Genomic DNA, 19,730 nt, shown 5'->3' with positions numbered 1-19,730 from the left:
AATGAGGGGCCTGTTTATATAGCTCCATACAAATCCTTATTGTTATTGATTAAATTGAGATTGTATTATTATAAATAGCAACCAAAAGTATCTAATTTCTCATAATGCTTGTGGTTACTTCATGTCGATTGACTGCATTCAAATGCATGGATTAGCATGAGTATTTGCACGCATTGATCAAGTTTACCTACTTGTCATGAATACATTGGTTCCAGCTTCTCTACATCTAATAATATTGGAGATGGTCTGCAGATGGGTTTAAGTTGAGATTTGGATTTTTTAACCTACTGATGTTCCATAATGAGACTGTCCTTTAGATTTTTATTTTGTCTCCCATTCCTATGATTGCAACCGTTTATATAAATTGGTTAAAATTTGCAAGGGTTTAAACCAACGCCAAATTGTTCCTCAATGTACTCTGTTATATTGTTCTGATGTCACGATTTGCTTTTTCTCTGCTATTAGGTCCCTTCCTAATAACTGGATAATTATTTAAAATGGTGTAAGGAGATAATTTGACACTTATGTTTGAGTAATCTGTTTTATGGAGACTGAATTTTCTATCATTTATTATTAAAAAAAAAGGTGCTTGACGTTTGTCTTAATCTGCCATGGAACATTTATATTCCTTTATTGAATGCTGTCCTTAAATACAGTAGCCATGTTTGTATAATATTAAAGAACTTTGATGACGAAAATAATGTTGCTTTTTGTTGCTTTCATGTGTAGCATGTGCGATGAGTGAAATCAGCTCCTTGCATGAGGAAGATCAAAGGAATGTTTTAAGAAATGGTCTAGGACGCCTGCGCGATCAAGCTATGACACCGATTAGAGACATAGAGGAAGAAAGCCTTTTGAGCAGTGACACCCGTCGTGCACAGCCCTTCAGACAAGATCGTTATGACGAAGATCGCTACCGTGGACCAGGGAATTATGAAAGGCGTCAGCGTTCTCACTCCATGGATAATCTTGATAATCTTGACAGGCGACACTACAATAATCCCCGAGATCAGCAGTCGAGTCCCCATCATAGAGGGAGGCTAAATTCTGATGAGGAGCATAATTATGATTACAATCGGAGACATAGAGACTATTCTCCTGATTCTCGCAATGATTATTATGGAGGTAGAAGAAGTAGGAGTAGGGATGACTTGAGAGACTTGGATCGATCCCGTAACAATCCAGATTATGACAATCGCTTTCTTGAAGATGTCTTGCGTAGAAAACAGCAAAAGGCAGGAATCCGGGATGGTGCTGAAACAGCTAGCAACTCAACGGCACGTTCTGGCATGAGGAGAAATGATGACGATGATTTTCCACCACCTCCCCCTCCCTATACAGAAACTGAATCACTCTCGTCCAGAGGAAAACAAGACAAAAAATTTAAAAAGGTATGTTTAATAATCCGACATGCGTTTGTTTTGGTTTCTATTCAGACACCTTAAACACCAGTGGAAATTTGTCCTACATTCGATTGTAAATTCATGAGTCAAGATACATTCATTTCATTTTCGAAATCCATGATTATGAACCAGAAAGAATATGTTCATGTTTATAGAATGTGTTCAGTTCTATTGCATCCAATACATGCATGGATATTTGTGCTTATGTTCTTAAATTGGAAAATTTCAAAGTAAAAAGTAGGCAGTCAAATCAAATAACTAACCAATCATAATGGCACTTGTGGAGTATTTATGCTCAATTAATGATTATAAAGTTGGTTCTCTATCAGGATTGCAGACTAAATTGATGCCCTATCTCAAGGAAAGGTAAGTGAGGTGTTTGGAGAGCAGTATTGAAACTGGCATAACTCCAACATAGACAGGTTTTCTGAACATGTGCATATAAGGATGTTAGGAAGAGACTTCTAGGAGACCTTTGTAGGTGAGTAGCAGTAAAAGAAATGAATGGATCCAAAGTGCACTTTCCTTTGTTATGGTTTCACTACCATACCATTTGTCCTCATACAGATAGCCATTTTGTAAGATCCTCTGGAGCTCTTCACGTAGTATTGACTACTGCTGATCCATAAGAAAATTGGCACTTTCAGAGGACTAGTTTTCTCATGCCAAAACATTTTAAGGAAATATATTATTTATAATGATGGAAATTGTTGGCTCTCTGACTAGTATGGAGATGAAAGCCGTGTTCCATTACCTTGTGTTAGTCTCAAATCTATTCCTAAGGGGAAACATTTCATGTCAGCTTCCACAGTATTCAAGTTAGACCTTTGAGGAAAACATGAAGAGGGATCTAGTCTAAATATTGTCTAATTTTCCATGACCTATAGGCTAAGGCACATTCTTAATTTCTGGGTAAGAACAGTTGAATCTTCTACTACATTTATCAAACTTGTAGCATTTATAAACTTCCATATGGGTCAAAATTGCTTCACGCAGGTTGTTATGTAGTAGGTTAAAGTGTGTAATATAAACTGTCTTGTTAACCATACGCATTAGTAGGAATTGGCATGATTTCCTCCACGTATATATCAGCCCTTGCTTGTATTATCTATGCTACCCTCAAAAGCTGTTAAATAGTAGAATTCAGTCTTATTCAAGTTACTGCTTAGTTGTGTATCCCGAATGAACTGTGATTGAGCCTTATAATATTGTAACTTTAGCTCACTTTTTAGATGGGTAAACTTTTATTTTTGATGAGGGATATCATTACGTACTGTATTCTAACTGCAGGCAATGTCATGTTGTTTCCCTCATCCTGAAATGAATTTACTTTAACATTGCATGTGGAGTTGTTCACAGAAAAAGAACTTGGTTTTTATCTTCAAATAACCGATGGTCCCAGTGTGGTGATAATCTTTCTTTCATAGCATAAAATCATAAGAGAACAAGCAGCAAAACACAGATATATAAAAACACTAACAATACACGATAAGGAATCATATTATGTTCAGTGCAAAGATTAACAATCCCTTACCAAGCCAAAAAAAGATAAAGTAGTAATATATGAATTAAAAATAATAAAAATGATTAAGGGACCTTAGCAGATCTCATCGTAATAGCACCTCTTAAAAAGGCAACAATCATAAAACACATGTGAGCAGGAGGTAGCATTTGCAAGCAAACCAGGGCTGGTCCTGCTTTGTTAAAATGTATATCCCTAATCAAAGGAAGAATGTATTTGGTAAGGGGGGATGAAATCTACAGAATAGGATAAAGGGCAATTTATCTTGAGGAGAAGATAAATTGCAATTATGGGTACCCAGATCTTTTACCAAATACCTGCCTCTGAGAGCAGCAAGTAAGAGATGCACAAGATTGAATCTGAACCTAGTTAAGAGATGGAGATAATTAGGGTGCCCACCAATGACAAATAGGGTTCCATAGAAAAACTGATTTTCAACAGCACATGGGCTGTAACTGAGATTTCAATAGCTCTTCGGACTCCTGCTTTTCTCTACAGTACACAAGAAGTTTTGCTTTGGTCCATTTCACATCCAATTTAGAGATTGTCTCCGGGTTATCATACAATTCTGGTCGGCCAAGAACAAACAGATTTAATATAATGCAACCATCTGGTTCCATGGATGGGGGGTGTCTTATTTTGGGAGGCGATTTCAATGTAGTCTTTGACCCTGAACTTGACAGAAACACAACACTTTTCCAGGGCACGGGGGACCATTTCAGGCCAGCTCAGGAGGCAACTAGCTGATACTGGTTTGGTCGACGCATGGCGCTACCTGCACCCAGATGCACAAGACTACTCACTCCCGTATCGATTATGTATTCCTCACGCACTCCCGCCTAAGGGGCCTTGAAATTGAACAGTTATCTGATATCTCCATCTCTGCCCGCATAGAAATCACCTGGTCTGTGGGTAGACCCCACCCCCTCGGAACACATGCTGGCTCCTCCCTACCCAGCTGCTGGGTGACCCGGGAGATAAAGGCACTATCCAGGGTGCAATACCTGAATATTTCAAAAGCCACGCCCAGCCATCTCCTCCCCTGCCCCCCCCCTCTCCGATCTTTGGGACACTTTCAAGGAGACCTTGCGGGCACTATCTCCTCTATTGCTAAAGCTAGGTCACGGCGCCCCTGTTTGAAACTAATCTTGCTGAGGAGAACCGCTCCTTGGAAGGCCTTGATAAGCAGAATCCTTCAGCGCTCAATCGACGGTTGGCAGTGCTGCAGGACCTACTGTGTGCGCATCGGGTCAATAAAGCGGAAGCGATCCCTACTCGCACTCAAAAGTATTATGATAGGAAAGACCAGGTAGGCACACTTTTGGCTTATAGTTTGTGCCGTCAATTCACTCTCTCGGGAAATGTTCTGGGCCTGCTACCGGCTGCTATACACCGATGGTGGGGAGGGTCAGGCGGTAATTGACTCATACCTTCGAGACTGCCCATGGCCATCCTTAGACACTCACACAGCATATGGAGGCACTATTCATGGCTGTGGAACTTAAAAGGGCCCTTGGTGAACTCCGTGGGAAGGAACCGGGCTCTGATCGCTTATCGGTTACTTTATACAAAGTCTTCCACTCCTATTTAAAGGAGAATTTGCATGGGCCCTGCCACCCCTTCGTGTTGTTGGCCTTATGCCAACAATATCGGTGGCCGAATTTAGGCTGCTCCCCAAACCTGGCAATGATCCCATTCTTTGGTCCTCATTACCCCTGATAGCTTTATTGCACACGGAAGCCAAGACTTACACCAAAATGCTGGCCAACCCACTTGAGCCGCCAGATCAATGCCATATCCTCATCCGGCTTCCCCACGCTCTGCCTGCCTCGAAAGACATTCAGATGGATCCCCACAGATTCCAGAAATACGGTCACCCACGCACTTATCCAGCAGACTCCTACGGCATCACATTCTCACCTAGAAACCACTCAGGGAAACTACAGAACGTTCAAAACACCGTAGCCAGACTGATCCTCGACATCCCCCACCGCAGGCACATCACAGAACACCTTTGACAACTCCACTGGCTCCTTCAACAAGAGAATCACCTTAAAGCTCCTCACACATGCCTACAAAGCTTGCCACGACATAAGACCAACATCCCTGAACTACTGCCTCTCATACCATATACCTGCCAGACAACTTTGCTCAACTTTTCCTGGTCACCTCCCACGCATTAACAAGATCAGAACCGGAGTAGGATCCTTCTACCTCACTGCCAAGTCCTTGAACACCCTGCCCCTCCACCTCCGGCAATCCCTGTTGTTTACCCAATTCACAAAGTTCTGCTGTTTGCGGATTACCTCCTGCTGACCCTAACGGAACGGGTGTCTTCCCAGTGGTAGTTCAGAGCTTGCGGGCCTTCGGGGCAATGCCCGGTTCTAAGATTAATATGAATAAATCACAAACGCTCATTATTACCATTTCGTAACAGTAGATCCTTTGCTTGCAGGGGCTGGCTCTTTTCCAATGGGTGACCCACTCCATCCAATATCTAGGCCTTACCATCACCAATTCCTTGCAGATTTGGACCTTGGCCACGCTACCATAGGGCTATCCTGGAAGACCAAAGCTGCTGGAAGCCATTGCATATCTCTTGGCTAGGCCGCTTAAATGTTGTGAAAATGAATATCCTGCCTAGACTGCTTTACCTTCTTCAGTCGCTTTTTACCCCCATTTGAGCAGAAAACATCAAGCATTTGCTACAAGATCTTAGATCCTTCATCAGGAAGGGAAAGCAGCTGTTCATTGCCAATACCTTGCTCATGATTACAGAAACCGCAATGGCCTTGCCTGCTCCAACTTCCTAGACTGCTACCGAGCAGCCCATTTGCGCTTCATCTCAGAGTGGGTGGTCAGGAAGAGCGAAAAACATTGGATACATATGGACCAGGCAGTAGCCTGTAGGCCATTATGGGATCTAGCCTGGCTGCCGAAACACTACCATCTCCGTAGTGCGTACATACCAACCTTGACGGGATAGGGTGGCAGTGGTAAGAGGCTTGACTATGTTCCCCTCCCAAACACCCCAGTAGCCCGTAATCCTGATTTTACACCCGTGGACCACCCACGCTCTTTTTCTGCCTGGGAGGATGGCGAGTGCAAGATCTGTTTCAAGGTGAGATGACCTTCGAACAGTGTAAAACCAACTTTAACATTCCTGACAAGCTGCGTAGCAAGTATTTCCAATTGCGCCATTGGACTCTGTTTCCTCCCAACACTCAGGGCCCACTCAGCCACTAACATTCTTTGAGACCCTAGTCCTCAAGTGTTATAGTTCGAGGAGCCTGGTATCCAAAACATACAACATTTTACTGCAGTCCTTCCTTCTCCCCCATGTCAGACTAAATGGGAGCTTGGTAACATGTAAACAGTGAACTTCTGTGGTGGTAGATAAGCAAGATTCACAGAAGCATTTCACAACCGGAAACTTAAGTTTCAATGGTACTACACCCTGTCTGTCTGCGCTCCATGTCCCCATTGGCTTCGTTGGAGGTGTGGGGCGCAGACGCTTGACTCAACATATCTGGTGGCCATGTACTCTCCTTATGATCTGATGGAAAGAAATTTTAGGGCATATCAATAACACCCTGGGTTTCCGATACATTCGGCCTATTGCACAATAATTATAGGAGTCTGTCCTACCATGATCGAAGCATTGACACACAGACTGTTACCTAGTCCGGCATATGACGGGTACGACGAAGCATCTCATCGCTTTGCCCTGGAAAACACAGGCTGCTCCCCCGTGGTGTCCTGAATCGCACTGCTGTGGCACACCCCAGCTATGGAACACTTGTCCTACAAATGTCCCTTTTCAGGCAAGAAATTCACACCCCTCTGGCAGCCTCCGATAGATTACTTGTCCAGGTTGGAACACCTCTGCTTCCTCCTGCCTAAACATTGCAACCTCCTTTTGTTTGACTAAACGCTTTACATAGCACCGCCCGCGCCCCTAACTTCCGAAAAATTGGGTATGGCCTCGGATGTTTCTTGCACTTACCCCTCGCCCATCTTCTTCCTCCCTATTCCTCCTTCTCCCCTCTTCCTCCTTCTCCCCTCTTCCTTTCCTCTTGCCTGTAGCCTATGACAGCACTATCTCCTGGTTTGTCCAGCTGGGGCGGTACTGCACAGGTTTTACCCTTTGTGATTTCCCGTTCTACTCGGTTGTGCCTGTTGGCCTTGATGCCATCACCTTCGGATAATACCAGCTACAGCTTTATCTCCATCCCGACTACTCCTCATTGCTGCCTTCCGGGTCTCCTCATTGGGGCTGGGTGGGTAACGCATGGTAAGTCTTTATTCCCTCGCATGCAAGACCGGTGATGTTGAATCAGAGTTCCCCAGACGCTCATTGCATACATACACCATGGTGCCCTTTTACATCTTTTGTAGACACACTTTTCTGTGGTGGCTTTATTACTCCATCTCTTTCTGGTGGAGCTTTGCGCACGAGCCATGGCTATAGCGTAATGTCAGTGTGACCACATGCCAATGCATATGGTTTTTTTTTTTTGTGGCTTGTTACTTGCAATTGTACTGCCGGTATTTGTGTGATTGTTGAAAACTCAAACAGTTTTTGAGCAAAAATAACCACAATGTTGGGATCAACTCCAAAGAAAAGCATAATGGACGGCAACCTGTCTCTAATTACCTTATCAAACACTGAGGTGCGGTCCATAAAAGACAGATGTAAACAGCCATTCTTTGCCAAAACATATTTGGAAATCAAAACCTGCAAATTCAGCCAATGATCCACCGTACTCCAGCCAGCTCTAAAACTGTACTGCAGACCTGAAATAACTTTATTTTCCACTGTTCATTAAAGTAGCCTTGTTAAAATCACCCAACCCACCACTTTGACAACAGAATCAATTAGCAAAATTGGTCTATAACAGGGGTCTGTCCTAAAACCTTTTTTTTTTTTTTTTAAACAAAAAAAACAGGCTAATGGTGGATCAGGTCCAGGAGATGGGGATTCCATCTCTAGGTTCAGGTTTAAGAACCTGAGTTAATAAAGGAGCCCATATATTCTGTACCATTTTTCTACAAATCTGGGGCACCCCATCAGAGCCCACAGCTTTATTGTTTGATAAGTAAACAAAAGAAGAGTGTATCCATCAAGACTGAATTAGTGAAAAAAGTGTAAAGCAAAGTGAATCACTGTTTTAAAAGAACCCTCACTCACCAACCTAGTTGGTGACATGCTTCATCATTGGGTTCCCACCGGAGAGACCGAATGTCTCCCCGGTGTGCTACGATGCCTGATTTACAGCGGAGCTGGTTTTGTTGTGTGGAGACAGTGCAATCTGTGAAGGTGCTGGTTTAAAAAGTGTCACAATTTTAACCAAGAGGTAGATTTAATGGTGGTAAACTGGAAACTGTTAAAAGGAGTGAGGTGGACGTGTGAACTCTGGTGATAATTTGACCAGCTACGTCCTAATTAAGGTGCAAAATGGTCAACATGTTTCTGCTTCTTACGATACTACATGAAGCATTCTTCAGGACCTAATTATGGACAACCACGTCGGTATACGCTCGATAAGGCGCACCCTAACCAGTGGTGTCTAGAACCGCTAGCACTTACGGTTATGGAAAAGGGCCTTCAGGATTGCTGAAAGCTTTCAATTCTGTTGAAGCAAAAAAAGGGATGAGGAGACAAAACAAACAGTGAAAATTTCACCGCTGCAATAATCACTGGTAATTAGGGTGTAGCTCTCTTTGCCCAGTAGCTTCTTTGTTAGTTTCACTAGCATCACCACAAATTGTGCCACGATAATTCACTATACCGGCATGGGTTGATACGAACATTTATTCCCACCTGTCCAGGTATAAAGGCAATTCACTTTGTTGTGCACGTAGTGTGTGATCATATACAAAAAAAATCCTTGCCTTTCCTTGCCTTGTTTTCTGTTATTATCCATGTATGTTGTGAATCACTGTTTTGTCTCCTCATCCCTTTTTGGGATCCCGTGGGGAAGCCTCCAAGCCCCCGCAGTCCCAGCCAGCTCCTCTCTTCCTGTGCTCTCACAGGCAGCTGCTAAACATGCATCTCCCTGTCGGTGAGAGCAATCTTAGGAAACAGATGAAAACTCAGCTCTCACCAAGCGGGAGCAGTTTCACAGCTTTCACTTGCTGAGAACAGAATTTGTGTCTGCTCTGACTTGGCGGGAGCTGTCAAAGCTCCCACCAAGTCAGAGCAAACGGCTATATTCTGGGGGTGGGCACCCCGGGACATAGCAGGAGCCAGCCTTGGGGGTCCCCCTCCTTTGATCTGCATGGTCCGGCCCGGGCATGTGGTGGTCCCCAGGGCTCTATATGGCCCGGGAGGGGAGCTGTGCGCCCCCCTCCCAGTTTTAATTATATTATATGCCCGGGGAGTTGGTGGCCCCCGGGGCTCAAATGAGTCCATGTAAGGGTGTCCTCACGCTCCCCCCTCCATTATACTATAAAAGCCCCAGGTAGGTGGTGGTACCCCAAAAACAAAATGCTTTTTTGCTCTGCATGGTCCCTGGAGCTAAGGAGTCGGGGTATTCCTTCACTGCCCCCTTTTTTTTTTTTTTGTTGGTTTTTTTTTTTTTTTTTTTTTTACACTTTTCCAAATGGCTGCCAGCACTTCCTGGTTGAAGTGTTGTCAGCCAATCAGATCTCAGCACACAATCAGGAGGGTTTGCGAAACTTCTGCGTCCCTAAATATCTAAATTTGTTGTTCGAGGCATTCGAGCTGCAGATCACACACTATGCATAGATCGCCATCTGGTGTTGGGCCCAGATGTTTGCACTTGTTTTTGTCTTGGAAAAGTCTTTGGAAGTCACGAGATAGATGACTCCTCCTTTGGATGATAGTGCGCATGGGCATCGGCTCCATCTTCAGATTGTTTTTTTTCTGCCATGGGGCTCGGATGTGTTTGTCACGCTCCCGTTCGGTGCAGTTACCGATCCAACTTTCGACGCACAATCCTCACCCTTTCTCCGATATTGTTTAGATCGCGATCCCTAGTCATCGCGCATCTCTTCAATTTTAAAGTCCTCGTTTCCGGTCGTCGACGAAGGTCTTCGGGCCTACTTAGGCCATTCGATCTGGCTCCGCTCCAAGAAAACCATTCGGGACCGTCTAGCTCGAAGAATAATGGCTCGCTCGTCTGCATTCATTCCCGATTCCAGGAGGGCGTCGATGTGCCAGAACAGGAGCGGGTCGAAGAAGGCCCCGTCAGCGCCTCTGAAGCTGATGACTCCAACCTCGAAGACATCACTCCTGGGCAGCGGGTCGTAAGTAGTGGCGTCAACCCCGCTCCCCTTCGCTGAAAAAGGCTTCGGTAACACCTTCACCTTTGGGCCCAGGTGCACACGAGACAATACTTCTCACACCCTGCCTTCGGGCCCGGCAAAGAAGTCCACAACTAAGCCTCCAGGCCCCTCGGGATTGAGTCAGCCTGCCGTCTTTGCCGCAACTCAAACTCCGGCACCGAAAAAGAAACCTTCCTCCACCTCTGTGCCGACAACTGCCTCAACATCCACGCTCTCGGCACCCAAACCTACTGGCACCGATCCCTCGACTCCGAAAAAGCCGTCGGAACCGAGCAAAAAGACACTACCGAAGAGCTCACATTCTCAACCTTCGGAACTGAAAAAATCGGAACCGAAAAAACACCCGGTTCCGCACGCTCCTACAGAGACTAAAAAATCTCCCGCTTCAAAGCCTAAGGAGCACAAGTCCACTGCAGAGTCGGTGCCACGCAAGCCTTCGGGACCGAAAAATCAGCGCATAAAAGATCAACCTCCAACAAAAGAGCTTTTTAAACTGGATTCCACCCAAACAATTCTTCTAAAAGACCCAAAGACTGGTCAACTGACTCTCAGCTCTAAAGAGACCAATGGACACGCAGTCACCGACTCCACCACCTAAGAAGAGACATTGCAACATCGCCTCTCAGAATCCCTTCTCCTCCACCTCCCCCACCGCACCACTCTCCTACACCATCTCCTCTACCAGTGGACGGTGATGACACTGGGGAGGGTGCAGACGATGAACCACTAGGGGACCCTAGTCCACCTTCTACCCCAGACCCCTGGGACGATTACAACACACCAGATGTCCCTAACGCTCCACAAGACTACATCTACCCCTCTAGACCCTCCCCTCCAGAGGATACATGGGTTTCACCCAGCTCGTTCATAGAGCTGCAACAATATCACAGGGTTGCCTTACATACGGACACTGTGAAAGAGGATTTCTTAATGGACACTTTTTGATACTTTACCAAAGTTCACCTCCGTCCTCCCTATGTTAAATGGGGTAATCAAACATGCACCTGAGGTGTTCAAAGATCCTGTTAGGGCTAGGGTTATAAACACCAGGATAGAGGAAAAAATACAAAGCAGCCCCAGCAGACCCCATATACATTAAGGGCCAAATACCCTTGGATTCTTTAGTGGTATACGATGCCAGAAAAAGGGCTAACTCGCAAAACTTAGGAGACGCTCCACCTCCTGACAAGGAGTCAAAACTCTTGGACACCTGGAAAACGCACGGCATCACAAGCAGCTAATATAAGGCGCATCGCCAACACTCCAGCTTTGTTAGCCAGATATGATCGGGCTGACTACGACGAGCTAGAGTCCCTGTTGCAACACCTCCCTGACTAATACAAAACTAAGGCCAACTACCTCATACAGGAGGGTAAGCTCATCACAAACACCTCCATTCGTTGCACTCTAGATGTGGCAGACAACGCTTCCCGGGCCATCAACACAAGTGTCCTTCTGCGTAGGCATGCATGGCTACGCATTTCAGGTTTTAAACCTGAAGTACAGACTTCCATTCTTAACCAGCCATTTGATCAGGAGCATCTATTTGGGCCTGCTGTGGATTCATCTCTCAAAGATGAAAAAAAGACACAGACACGGCTAAATCAATAGGAGCCTTGCAATTACAAGCTCCCAGACGCTCCGTTCATCGCTCCTCTTATAAGGGCACCTCCAGAAGCTGCTACTCTGACAATCCCTCCGCGTCCTATAACACTCCCACCCAGACCGCATTCACCAGAGGTTATCAAAGAGGAGGCTACAGAGGCAATAACAAAGGTGGAGGCAAGACCAACAATACCCGCTCTGCCCCTACCCAATGACTTCCCTCCGCTCCCCCCAGACCATTCCACTCTGGTCGGAGGAAGATTGCTACATTTCCTACCGGTCTGGAACAACATCGCCACAGACAGGTGGGTGAGGCAAATCGTTCAATCAGGTTACTGTCTAGAACTCACTTCTACCCCCCCCAAACATACCACCCAGACGGCACCCAATGTCACCAGAGCATTTATCGCTGCTAAAGCAGGAGGTAAATCACCCTCCTACAAAAATATACAATAGAACCAGTCCCCCTGCATCAGCAAAACACAGGCGTTTCTTCCTGATGAGGAAGTACAGGGAGTAAGGAAGGCTCTCTGAGACCAATCCTAGACCTCAGACCCTTAAAGCTGTGCTTACACTCAGACCATTTTCACATGGTCATGCTTCAACAGGTCCTTCCTATTCTCTCACAAGGTGATTTCCTTGCCACTCTAGATCTCAAGGACGCCTACTTTCATATTCCCATTCACACCTCTCACAGGAAATATCTCAGATTTGTAGTGGACGGTCAACACTACCAATTCAAGGTCCTCCCATTCGGAGTCACCACAGCACCTAGAGTGTTCACCAAGTGTCTGGCGGTAGTTGCAGCTCCCCTAAGAAGACAGCATATCCACGTCTTCCCATACTTGGATGACAGGCTCATAAAAGCAAAGTTGTACCATCAGTGTGTACATCTCACACTCGCCACAATCCAACTACTCCACGACTTGGGGTTTACAATAAACCACGCAAAGTCTCACCTACAACCGTCCCACATACAACAGTACCTCAGTGCCACAATAAACACCTCAAAAGCACTTGCTTATCCCAGCCCGGATAGCAAGCATGCAAAGCCTCATATCAAAATTTCAGCCGCAACACTCTCTTCCAGCTCGAGTGTTCATGCAGTTGATAGGGATGATGGCCTCTTGCATATTCATAGTACCTCACGCAAGACTCCAGATGCGTCCCCTGCAGGAATGTCTGGCACGTCAGTGGAACCAGGCTCAAGGTCAGCTGACAGATCTGGTGTTGGTGGACGGCTGCACGCATCGCTCTCTGCAGTGGTGGAACACCAAAAACCTTCCCAAAGGGCGCCTGTTCATCGAGCCGGTTCCACAGATTGTGTTGACAGCAGATTCATCGCTCTCCGGCTGGGGAGCTCATCTATTACATCACACCATGCAGGGCAAGTGGACGCCTCAACAAAAGTTACTCCACATCAGTCACCTGGAGTTACTAGCCATCTTCCTATCCCTGAAGGCATTCCAGAAACAAATATCAGGCAAAGCTGTCCTAGTCCGCACCGACATGACACCCATGTACTACATACATAAACATGGCGGGACACACTCCCTACAGCTCTCTCAACTAGCGCAAAGCATATGGAGATGGGCTATTCCTCAGAACATTTTTCTCCTAGCCCAACATGTCCCCGGAGTCCAGAACAACATAGCCGATCTGTTAAGTCATCAGACGCAACAGATTCACGAGTGGGAACTTCATCCGCAAGTTCTTCAACCATTTTTCCACATGTGGGGGCAACCAGAGATAGAGGTCTTCGCAACTCACAAACGCCTAATGCACAAGCTCCGCCGCCAGATATCCACACCCATTGTCCAAAGAAAATGCGATCTGGATGAATTGGTCAGGCAGATTTGCGTACGCATTTCCGCCTTTCATTCCACTGGTGGTACGCAAACTACAGCAACACTCGCTGACTCTCATCCTAGTTGCTCCAACATGGGCCAGACAACCGTGGTACACCACATTACTGGAACAATCCGTAGTTCCGCACCAAAAACTACACCTCACCCCATGCCTCTTAACCCAGAACCATGGAGAGATCAGACACCTGGACCCAGCACAGCTCAACCTAGTGATCTGGCTCCTGCGGTCTTAGAGTTCGGTTACCTTAACCTTCCCCCTGACTGTATGAACATTATTAAGGAAGCTAGACTCCCCACCACTAGAGCCTGCTATGCAGCCAAGTGGAAACGATTTTTGATATATTGTCACAACACCATCAATCCTCTAGATGTATCTATTCAACACATCATAGGTTATCTACTGCATCTCCAAAGGTGTAACTTAGCATATACATCTATTAGGTTACACCTCGCAGCCATAGCAGCCTACTTACAAAATAGACAACACTTGTCGCTATTTCCGGTACCTGCCATCAAAGTATTTATGGAAGGCCTCAAAAGAATAAATCCTCCCAGGGTACCACCCTCACCTGTGTGGAATTTAAACATATGTCTCAAGACTAATGGGCCCTCCTTTTGAACCTCTGCACAAATGCGAGCTACAATTTCTAACATGGAAAGTCGCTTTCCTAGTGGCCATTACTTCCCTTAGAAGAGTCAGTGAGCTACAGGCACTCACTATTCAAGAACCTTTTTACAACTCCATCAAAACAAAGTGGTTCTCAAAACCAATCCAAAATTCCTCCCTAAGGTTATTTCTCCCTTCCACCTCAACCAGTCTTTGGAGTTGCCAGTATTCTTCTCGCCACCACAAACAGTCGCAGAAAGAGCTCTTCACACTCTAGATGTCAAAAGAGCACTGCTTTATTACATAGAAAGAACAAAACCTTTTCGCAAGACAAAACAACTTTTCGTGTCCTTTTCACCACCACATAAGGGCAACACCATATCAAAATCTGGCGTAGCAAGGTGGATTGTCAAATGCATACAGATTTGCTATCACAAAGCAAAACCTACATTATCAGTTCCCCCTAAAGCCCACTCTACCCGAAAGATAGAGGCTTCAATGGCATTTTTAGGGAGCATTCCCTTACATGACATATGCAAAGCAGCTACATGGTCTACTCCGCACACATTCACAAAGCACTATTGTGTAGATGTGCAAACAAGACCGCAAGCTAGTGTGGGCCAGGCTGTACTGAAAACATTATTTCAAACTACTGCAACAGATACTGGTGGTCGCCGCTAAGGAGGGGGTCCTGCTATACAATCTATGCATAGAGTGTGATCTGCAGCTCATATGCCTTGAATGGAAAATGCTACTTACCAGTATGCATCTGTTTTTGGCATGTAGAGCTGCAGATCCACACACGCCCACCCACCACCCCGGCTACCTTTATCTGTTCCAATATTCTCTTATTTAGATACAGCATACATGGGCATCGTATCTGTTTCTCACAAAACTCCATAATTTCCCTGCTGGCAAAAAACAATCTGAAGTTTGAGCCGATGCCCATGCGCACTATCATCCAAAGGAGGAGTCACTTATCTTGTGACTTCCAAAGACTGTTCCAAGAGAAAAACAAGTGCAAACATCCGGGCCCAACACTAGATGGCGATCTATGCATAGTGTGTGGATCTGCAGCTCTACATGCCAAGAACAGATGCATACTGGTAAGTAGCATTTTCCTTTTCTTTCTGTTAGAAATGGGGTCTCTAGTTGACAGTGGTAAGGGAGTCACACAGCTAAGATAACCCCTGCTTGCCCCCTTGGTAGCTTGTCACAAACAGTCTGATCTCAAAGGCGATTTGTAAACCATATGTACATACACACACAGTGAAAGCATTACAAAAGGAGTCCATACCAGTTTAGAGAAATAGCCAATATTCATCTGAATAAAGCAAGACCAAAATGACAAACATCCAGCATACACAAGTAAAGATGTCACTTTAAAAAGGTTTAAATCTGTTCAGTCCATAGGAATCTATGGATGGGTCACTTTTAGCATAGAGTACCTGGGATGCTTCAAAATCAAAGACAAAAAGAGGTGCAGGGGAGGTGAGGCACCGGAAAGCAAAGCAGTGCGTTGGTTCCTTATTCCTTGGGGAGGTGATGCGTCAGTTTCTTACTGTCAGGCTATGTGTTGCGTCGGTGCCTTACTGTGAGAGGAGTTGTCTAACTCCGGACACTCAGCCTCAGTTCCTTATTGCTGGGCAATGTTGATGAAGAAATTAGCGCCCAGGGACGATGCGCTGAAAATCCAGACACCCTGGGTCAATGCAGTGGCGGAGCAGGTGCTGCATCAATTTCACAGGAGCGAGGCAGGTGATGCATCGATTCTTCAGCCGCAAAGCAGGGGCGGAGTCTGAGCGGGTGCCACATAAGTCGGTGACACGGTGCTCAGTATGCAGTGATTTTCCAGCCGCACTGCAGGCGCTGCGTCAATTCTTTGGCTGCACAGCGGCGGTGCATCGGAGAAACGGGTGCTGAAAGTAGATGCGTTGATTTTCCTCTTCAGATCACCAGATTTAACTTCCAAGGGCCCAGGAACTGGATTTGGCATCACTTGGCAGGTCAGGACTCTCAGCAGAAGAGCCCAGGCACTGGTAGATGAAGTCTTTGGCCCAGAGACTTCTTAACAGGAGGCAAGCATGCACAAGCTCTTAAAGAACCTGGGAATCCGTATGTAGAAATCAAAGTCCAGTCCTTTTACACCCAGGACAGAAGCCACAAGGGGTAGGCCAGCACGACAAACCTACAGCAACCAGCTCCTGGCACAATGTCCTTTAGTCCAGAAGTGTTCTGATTTGAGTGTCAGAGGTCCTATACATATACCCCTTTCTGCCTTTGAAGCAGGCAGATTTCAAAGAAAAGTCTTTGTAGTGCACAAGACCCTGCTTTGCCCTGACCTGGCTTCAGACACACTACATGGGGGTGGATACAGCTTTGTGTGACAACATGCGCAGCCCTATTCAGGTGTCGGTGTCAACTCCTCCCACCACTCTAGCTCAGGAAGGCCCATCAGCCTGGCGATGGACCATCAGGATATGCAAGACACATCCGCTTCCTTTGTATGACTGTCAAGAGTGAATGCACAAGAGCCCAACTGTCATCCATCCCAGACATGGATTCTACAGACAAAGGCACAGAATGGATAAGAAAGAAAATTACCAATTTTTTAAAGCACCATTTTCAAGCACGCGATTTAAAATCCAACTTCACCAAAAGATGCATTTTTAAATTGTTAGTTCAGAGACCTCAAACTCCATATATCTATCTGCTCCCCTTGGGACATCACACTTAAAAAATCCCCATGTTACCCTATGTGAGAAATAGTCCTTGCTATAGTGAAAAACGAAATTAGCAGTGTTAGCTATCAGGACATGTAAAACACACCAGCACATGTTCTACCTTTTAAATACAATGCATTCAGCCCATGGAGCTGCCTTGGGCCTACTACCATAGAGGTGACTTGCATGTGGTAAAAGCGAAGATTAGGACCTGGCAAGTGGGTGCACTAGCCAGGCCAAAATGGCAGTTTAAAACTGCACCCACTGACACTGCACTGGCAGGTCTGAGACATGGTTACAGGGCTACTCATGGGTGGCACAACTAGCGCAGCAGGCCCACTAGTAGCATTTGATTGACAGGCCCTAGGCACACATGGTGTGCAGTACTAGGGACTTACAGTAAATCAGATATACCAATTTTGGATTCACCAATACAATTTAGAAAAAGCATATGCACTTTAGTACTAGTTAGCAGTGGTAAAATGCTCCGAGCCCTAAAACCAACAAAAGCAGGTAAGAAAAAATAAGTTGAAGGTAAAAGGTTTGGGGATAACCCTGCAAAAAGGCCAGGTCCAATACTTTTAATAACTCTAAAACTGCTGAACGGATTTACACCAATTCACAAAAAGGTCGCTTTCTGAACCAACAAATACCTTTCTGCCAAATTTGGTGTAATTCAGTTCAGCAGTTCGGGCTGTAGTCTTGTCTAAACTGGCCCTTTGGGAATTAACGTGGGAAACACACATTTTTCTGACTGCCCACCCCTTTTCTCGGCCCCTGCTTGATGGATCGGCCCGTAACTTTCCATGCACAACAAGAATCACTTGCTACTTTCTTTGGTAAATTTTGTGACGATTCGTTAACCGGCGCCAAAGATATAGGCAAGTCAAAAAACACTTTTCTTATGGAAACATGGTCCTAACTATAGCATCCTGCTGGCAATCGCGAGCAGATCATGTGTGTGTATGTATATATGTATGTGTTTGTAGCATTTGTGGCTGTACTGTAGATACACATGCTCTGCATGCTCCTGCCATCTAGTGTTGGGCTCTGCAAATTGTTTTTCTTCAAAGAAGCCTGTGGAGTCACAAGGTTTCAGTGATGCACACAGTCACAGACTCCATTGTTAGAATTTTTTTACCCCGCCATCGGGTTCAGATGTGAGCCATTGTGCTCCTGGCCTTGATGAGTTTGTCGGATCCGGCCATGGCCTTGAATCCGCTGACTTCCACCCCACCGCAAGAAGACTCTGCGATGTGCTTTTCACTTGTTGCACTGGTTCCATCCCTCAGTCCCATTGACGATGAGTGTCCAGGCCTCTAGGGGCACTTTGGGTCACCATGTTCTCTGGACTCCCTTTGGAGAATGAATATGGCCTCGAGGTAATGGAATGGACGTCCTTCAAGAGAAGCCCCCAATATCAGTCCATGTATCCCAGGGCCAACTTCCGTGTCTTGTGCAACTTTTGGCTCTCGCAGGACCACAAAAAGAGCTGCTCAGAATGCAGCTGGGCGTTCCGCAGCAAAAAGGCACTACATCAGCACCAAGATAGACGGTGGGCACACAGCAGGATCTCCATGTCCACTTCAGAGACACTTGACATCTTCAACTAAGCTGATCCCCTAGGCACCGAACAAGAGCAGGAGGAGAAGCTGGATGAGTTGACAGAGCTCCTGGCCCACCAGCCCAGCCCTGAAGGCATTGACTCCGATACCTTTGTATACGGTGGGGGAGTTCTTCCAGGGGACGGAAGAAGACACCCCAGAGGATGCTTCATTCACCTCAGTCAGATTTGGTCCAAGTGTGAAGACCACACCTTGCATAAGTATGGTTGACGTCCCCATCACCCCTCACAAGTACTGTTGCATCCCCATCACCCCTCACAAGTACTGTCAGCATCCCCATTACACCTCACGAGTAATGGCAGTGTCCCCAACAGTGCTCACGAATACTGGCAAGTACTGTCGACATCCCCATCTTCCCTCACGAGTACTGTTGACTTGCTCATGACCCCTCACAAGTACTGGTGACGTCCCCATCATCTCTCACTAGTACTTTCCCCGTCCCCATCACCCTTCATGCGACTTCCTAGGAGAAATGCTCTCTAAGACCGAGCGGTCTGTTAAGTACCTCCCAATACTCAATAGGATGATCACATCTACTTCTGAGATCTTTAAGGAGGCAGTCAAATCTCATGTGGTCGCACCACGCATTAAGAAAGTACAAGCCAGCCCTTTTCTGACCTGCGTGACAACAGGTGGCCATGCCCCATCTGACTCCTTAGTGGTCACCGCCAGAAGAAAGCAGCAGCAGCCCAGGCCACCGGGAAAGCTCCACCTCTTGACAAGGAGAGAAAGCTGCTCGATGCTGCAGGGAGAGGGTAGTGGTGGGTGCGGGCACGCACTGGCGCTTTTCCAACTCAGGAGGCCTCTTCTCTAGGTTTGATAGGGCCCACTGGGAGGAGATGGAGGAGCTCTTGCAGCACCTCTCTGACCAGTATCGTAAAAGGGTAGACGAGCTGCTTCAAGAAGGTAAGCCCATTTTGAATACAATCATTAACTGTGCTTTAGACCGGGCTGACACTGTGACTAGCGGAGTATGTCATCCTGTAGCGTCATTCCTTGCTCCACGTGACTGGCTTCAAGCTAGAGTTGCAACTTGTTAACGTACTGTTTGGTGGGGAGCACCTTT

At 46.1% G+C, this 19,730-nt stretch overlaps 1 protein-coding gene across 4 annotated transcripts in view; it reads left to right on the top strand.

Moving 5' to 3' along the window:
- LSR (lipolysis stimulated lipoprotein receptor) overlaps positions 1–19,730 on the top strand; it is a 295,848-nt gene that overhangs the window by 254,280 nt on the left and 21,838 nt on the right. For all 4 annotated transcript variants that reach the window (XM_085606478.1, XM_085606479.1, XM_085606476.1 and 1 more), the window contains one exon: positions 730–1,391. In XM_085606478.1, the coding sequence (XP_085462604.1) occupies positions 730–1,391 (662 nt within the window). The remainder of the gene's footprint in view (positions 1–729; positions 1,392–19,730) is intronic.

This window comes from Triturus cristatus, chromosome 1_2 (genome assembly GCF_964204655.1).
Source record: "Triturus cristatus chromosome 1_2, aTriCri1.1, whole genome shotgun sequence".
In the NCBI taxonomy this organism is placed as follows: Eukaryota; Metazoa; Chordata; class Amphibia; order Caudata; family Salamandridae; genus Triturus; species Triturus cristatus.
This window is presented reverse-complemented; position numbering and strand designations above follow the sequence as displayed.